The following is a 6,120-nucleotide window of genomic DNA, read 5'->3' as shown; positions in this document are numbered from 1 at the left end:
TGCAGCAGGACTGGTAGGAGAGCCTGGGAGCGAGCCACATGGGTCGGTCTTCCTGATCTCGGGTCTTTTTACAGTTTTTGTTTGGCAAATGGACAGATTGCAATGGTGCCTTTGAAGTGGATGATGTTTGGATAATGTTTCCTTTCCCCATTTATCTATGCTGAGGAGCAGCTGCTTAGAGCCAGATTTAACGGACAGCGTCCTCCGAAGGCACCAGGTGCTTATCCGAGTCCAGGCTTGAACTGATCCGGCCAGGCAGGCACAGGAGGGTCCTGAAAGCGCTAGCACCGGGCTCTTAGCCTTGGCTGGGCTCCTCGGCTGCTGCCTGACAGGCCTCCTCCCAGGTTGAACCGCTGGCAGGCCCCCTTCCCCGACTGTGCGTGAAGACCCACACGGGGCTCCGGAGGCCACGATGGAGCCTTGAAAGGGAGGTGCAGGATGCCCCAAAGGTGAGCCCAACTGCTGGCTGCCTTGGAGCTGGCTCTGGGCTCCTCACCGTTGCCAGCCCGAGGGTTTTCTCTCCCTGGTCCTCATGGGACCTCAAACACAGGTGGGGGGGAGACTGACAACGCTCATACCCATGACTCATCCACAGAGGAAATAAAACCATCCCTTCTTAAAACTTTATCCAAGAGTCCTGCGGAGAAGCCCCAATTCACTACAGAGGCCGATGATTCACTTTCGCTGATAGCTTAACTTTATGGCCACAGTGGGTGAGGATGAGTCTCCTCTGACCTGGATCGCAATTCTAGAGCTTTCTTTTTTAAAATGCAGCTGCAATAATATTCCCTCCAAAATCTGTTCTTCCCCCACTTCAATTCTGAAAGGAAAATACTGCTACTGAGAAGAAGGCCTCGCCTGGCTCGGATGGGCCCTTTGGGGGTTTCACTGGGGAAAAAGGGACAACCTCTTTAAGGAAAATGAGGTTTTTCTTCTTGGGGCCACTGCTTACGCCTAAAACTATGTGTCAGATTTTAGATGAACTTAAGAGGCTCCCGAGACTGACGCAACCCTGAAACTCAACCCAGCCATTTATTAATGTTTAAGGGGAAATGGCAATTTTGTTACTTAACAATAATTGTTTATTTGGAATTACACACACTGACACCACACATATAATGTAGAGTATATAGTATAAATGCTTATTGCTAGCACAGGTCTTTCTGAAGGTACACAGGAGAAAAAGAAAAAATCCTTTCACCATGAATATTGGATATAACAAGAAAACTAATTTCTTAGAACATTGTTTTTTTTTTTAAAAAAAACCCACCACTTTCTGCTATAACACTACAGGATGTGACATTCATGTTACCCAGCTCAGGAATAATATTTGTGTCTTGCTTGTGCTTCACCACTGGCAGAGAAGAAGATGCAGAAGCAACACTGGCAGAAGACGCTGGAAGGCGAGGAAGTGTCCAGAGGGAGTGAGCCCCACCCCCCACCCCCAAAAGGACGGAGGCAGCCCTGGCACTCAGAGGGAGCTTCTCCTGGGCCAGGCAGAGGAAACGGAGGCACCTGCACATGGTGTGCAATGAGGCTTGCCTAGAAAATGCCTGCTACTCTGGGCCACGTGGCATGGGTTGGTGGGTGGGTGGGGAGCCATCTGTTTTATGCCACGGAGACCCCTGTGTTGCCTGGAGCCAGTCTTGGGCGCTGCTTGGCTCCGAAGGGGCTGAGTGTTTCTGATACAGACTCATTTTGGAGACCCATTCCTTGAATGCAGCTGAGTATACACAGCTGTCCTCCCAACGGGCCAAAGGCAGCCCAAGAGCCATGGCTCAGCACAGCCCCTTCGGCCTTTGGACTCCCAAAGCCTTGGGAGGCATCCTGGGCTTTGGCCCAGTTCCTGGGGAAGCCTGGCCAGATCTGGCCAAGCACTGAGCTGTGGCTGGCCATGTGGGAGGGTTCCCCTCAAACCCTCTGCCAGTGATGGGAGGGACAGCTGTTTGGTCATCCAGGAGAGCCATTTCAAAGATGGCCAGGTTGGCACCTTGGGCAAAGTCATCAGAAGAGCTGGAGGTCTGATGCCTGGGCGAGGGAAGAACCGCCTGGGTGATTGGGCCCTTGGGAGTCAACTCCCCGAGAAACTCAGAGGCACCTGAGCAAGGGAGGAAAGCATCTCCCCCCCCCCAAGGCAAGGGGAGTACATGGAGGCTCTGGGAAGCCCATTTCACGAAGCAGCAGTGAAGGGGGCTGCCCCTTGGTGACCCCTGGGGGAAGGAGAGAAAATGGGAGGAGTGGCTGCTGCCTCTCCAAAGTCCTCCAGGAACCCCACCTGTCCAGGCCACCTGTTCCTTCCACCTGAGGAGAGCTAGCAGAGTCTCCCAAGGCATATGGCACAGGCAGTGGGACGGGCGCCCACAAGGTGCCCCAGGCCTGCCTGGCTGCATTGCCCAGAAAGCAGAGTGGCTTTCCCGGCCAGGGGCTGCCTCCTGCCTGCTCCTCCCCAGGAAAAGTCTCTCAGCAGGGGAATCGGCCATCCAGCTCAAATGTCTTTCAAAAGATCAAAGGAGTGCGGTGTCAGCAGTGGAGAAGAACCCCTCAAGTTGAATAATGAACTTGGTTGTGATGTTATTTTAAAAACAAACAAACATCAGTGTCACTTTTTAAAAATTCCTGAGTGCTCAATCCCTCCAGAGAAAGGTAGAGATGCGTCTGGCGCTGGGGAGGCCCTTCCTCTTAGGAGTTCTTCTGAGGAATCTTTATGGTCACTGTCTTCACTTCAGAATATTCTCGCAGGCCACATTCTCCCCTGGCCACAAAAGGAAGACGAGGAGTCAAGGCCGGGCCTGGGTGCCTCCCAACCAGCACTCGGAGCCTGGGCCATGGACAGGAGCAGTCCCCACATGGGCAGGAGCAGGGCTGACTCAAGAAGGACACGTGAGATGTGGACAGCTCGGACTCAAGGGGTGGCTGGCTGCGGTCTCACTCCCCAAAGGAAGGAGAGAGGAGCCAGGCCACTTGTCCAGCTGGGCAGTTCCAGGAAAAAAGGGAATCCTGGTGAGCTCACCTCAAAGTGTTGTCCAGCAGTTCTCCCACCCCACCCGCACATTCATCTTGATTGGGAGCCCCTGGGACCCTCCCCTCAGAACCTGCAAGCCCAGTCCCCATCCAGAATGACCTTGCTTACATTTCTCTTCCATTGCCGGACATCTTGAAACCCCCAAAAGGACTCTGGGCATTTAAGGCATTGTAGCAGTTGACCCTGGATGAAAAGAGGGAGAGGTGCATGAGGGCAGCCCCCGCCTCACCCACCAAACCATTGCCCAGCTGTACTCTGAGCCTCACCAGACAGTTCCCGCCTGCATGGCGGAGGAGACGGTCAGAGCCTTGTTGATGTCCCTGGTGAAGACGGCAGCCACCAGCCCAAAGTCGGAATTGTTGGCTCTCTCAATCACTTCCTCCATGGTTTTGAACCGCAGGATTTCTTGCACAGGCCCAAAGATCTGGGTGTGTTTGTGTGGGGAGGTGGGGGGACAGAAGGAGGGCAGACTCATTGATTGGAACAAGTCCATGAGGATTTGTATGCCACCCCTGTGTGAGGCTTCAGCAGCACATGGGAAAGGATGACACACAATTAATTGCACAAAAGAAATTCATGAAGTTTTAAGCCTGGGGCAATGGAAAAGAGACAAACAATGGAATGGCAGAAAAGGGTGTGCCCCATCAATGTTCCCCTTGAGGAAGTGAAACACAACCCCCCAAGAGACCCCAGCTGCAAGGCTGAGAAGCACCCAGTGAAACCTCCTCGGACCAGGAAAGGGCAGGAGAAGCACCTCCGGCCAGTTGAAGAGAGACTCAGCTGTCCCTGGTGATGAACTGATTGGTGGCTCTTCCAGGAAGCCATGCAGATATTGGATCCAGCTCAACAGCCAAGTAGGGCCCTATAGCATCCCAGCTCAGGAGGACTTGGGGGCCTGGCTGAGCCCAACAGAGGGCTTGAAATCATAGCAGGGGAGGGGGAGAGTGGAGTCGGGCGGAATGTCAGATGGGTACCTCTTCCTTGGCGATGCGCATGTCATCAGTCACGTTGGAGAAAACGGTGGGTTCAATGAAGAAGCCCTTGTGCCCCAATCCTTGGCCCCCACACTCCAGCCTGGCCCCTTCAGCCACACCACTCTGGATCAGCTCCAGGATCTTGTTGTACTGCTTCTTGTCGATCTCAAGAGAAAAGGGGGAGGGGGAGGCTCTTTGGCACCATTGGCCCGTACTCTGGCCCTGCTTTCCCTTCCGCCCTGCCATTGTGGGTCTCTCCCTGCCGATTGCTCAGGATTGGGCTCCAGGCACAAGCGGCCCATCCCCCGCCCACCAACCTGTGGCCCTTGCTCGGTGGTGGGGTCAAAGGGGCTCCCCACAACTCTCCTCTTGGCCCGTTCCACGCTCCTCTGGACAAACTCATCGTAGATGGGCTCCTCCACGTAGATGCGGGAGCCAGCCGTGCAGCATTGGCCTTGGTTGAAAAAAACCCCTTGGTGGGCTTGCTCCACTGCCTGCTCCACTGCAAAATCAGAGAGACCCCTGAGGCATCACCCAGCACACCCTGCCTGGCCCTCCAAGGGGGGTGGGCTGCTGAGCCGGGGGGGGGGGGACCAGAGCATCCTGGGGCTTGGGGTGGGAACCCTTTCAATGGGGCAGAGTTCAAGATGGCTTCCAGAGTCCAAGGAGAACTAGGAGAAAAGCCACGAGCTGCTGCTTGTGGCGGTTGGTACCAGCTCTGCCCACAATGGACTCATTAATGGTTTTGCTTGCACAAGCCTGGCTGGGTAACCTCAGAAGCAAGGCAGAAGGGCTCCTGGGTTCAAATGCAAATGCAGTAGCTGCAGCCCTTGGCCTCATTTGTCTGCTGGGGTCCAATCTGGACTCCTGAATGGACCCCTCCTTTCTTTTGAGAGATGGTTTTGATGATTAAAAAAAATAAGATTATTTAAAAATGTAAGTCATGCTGTGATAATAGAATAAGAAGTTAATTTACACTTATAGCTGTTATAAAAGAAAATCAAAAATCATCTTTTCTTTCTCTTTTTTCTGCACTTGTCTTTGTTTTATCCCTTTTCTCTTTATTTTAAATATTATTTCTTCATTTTCTATCTTCTAGAAAGAGAGAGAGGGTTGTTCTGAGAACAGGAGTGCACTGCAAAGGGGCCAACTTACAATCTGCATCCGCAAAAATAATGTTGGGGCTCTTCCCCCCGAGCTCCAGCGTCACCCGCTTCAAGTTGCTTCTGCCGGCGGCTTCTTGAACCAGCTTCCCCACCTGAAAGGAAGAAGAAAGGGGAGCCCAGCAAAGCTCAGTGCACGCCAGGGCTCCGCGCAGAGGGGGCCGCTGGAACCCCTCCACCACCCCTGCTTTGGGTAGGCCAGAAGCTGCGGGGAGACTAGAGCGGCTCTAGCCACGAAGCCACGGAGACGTGCGTGGGAGGCAGGCCGGTCTTGGAAAGAAAACCTGGTTCTTCTCAGGTAAAGCTGAGCTTTTACTCAGAGACCGGCCAGTAGCGCTTGGCTCTTTGACCCCCTTTGCATTATGTTAGAGAAGGCCTGAAGAAATTTTTACATTTGTTTGATTCGCGCAGAGTGAGGTTTCTCTGACTTCAGAACTACCAAATAACAGCCCAATAAATTTATGCAATTTCAGTGGGGGGAAAGGCTGTCAAAATCCTAGTTGTTCTCATTTGCATTGTTCTTTGAACCAGTTTGTTTTGAATTGCTTTCTTTGTAATTTGTTAAAAACTCTGTTTTAAATTTGTGGTGAGCTGCTTTGGAGATGTGGTTTATGGCTGAATGGAAAATGGTTATATTAAAAGGGAGGAATGTAACCCAGGCAAAAGGAGCCCCTTGCAGGTATTGGACACCTCCCTGGAGCCTTGTGGAGCACGCCAGGCTTATGCAAGCTTCTAGGAGGGGGCCATTTGCTGTGCAAACATGTCCCCCTCTCAGACCGATATGTAAATCAGCTCCCTGAACCAGTCAGCTGTTGGCGCCCAGCTGAGCTCGTCCTGCCAGACCAGCTACCACAAAGCCAAGGAGGTGGCCTCTGCCCACTCTACACTCAGAATTAGGTTGTCACCAAGGAGGGTAGAAGGCTTGATCAAGACATTTTAGGACTGAGGTGGAAAACTGAAA

At 52.8% G+C, this 6,120-nt stretch overlaps 1 protein-coding gene across 3 annotated transcripts in view; it reads right to left on the bottom strand.

Moving 5' to 3' along the window:
* Window positions 1-1,059: 1,059 nt before the first annotated feature.
* ALDH1A2 (aldehyde dehydrogenase 1 family member A2) overlaps window positions 1,060-6,120 on the bottom strand; it is a 30,270-nt gene continuing 25,209 nt past the window's right edge. For all 3 annotated transcript variants that reach the window (XM_087878010.1, XM_034409341.3, XM_034409344.3), the window contains 6 exons: window positions 5,152-5,254; window positions 4,314-4,498; window positions 3,997-4,161; window positions 3,289-3,446; window positions 3,131-3,205; window positions 1,060-2,752 (listed from right to left, as the gene is read on the bottom strand). In XM_087878010.1, coding sequence (XP_087734136.1) covers window positions 2,680-2,752; window positions 3,131-3,205; window positions 3,289-3,446; window positions 3,997-4,161; window positions 4,314-4,498; window positions 5,152-5,254 — 759 coding nt within the window. In that variant the 3' untranslated portion in view covers window positions 1,060-2,679. The remainder of the gene's footprint in view (window positions 2,753-3,130; window positions 3,206-3,288; window positions 3,447-3,996; window positions 4,162-4,313; window positions 4,499-5,151; window positions 5,255-6,120) is intronic.

Source organism: Pantherophis guttatus, chromosome 13 (genome assembly GCF_059756535.1).
Source record: "Pantherophis guttatus breed Tessera chromosome 13, ASM5975653v1, whole genome shotgun sequence".
Taxonomy (NCBI): domain Eukaryota; kingdom Metazoa; phylum Chordata; class Lepidosauria; order Squamata; family Colubridae; genus Pantherophis; species Pantherophis guttatus.
This window is presented reverse-complemented; position numbering and strand designations above follow the sequence as displayed.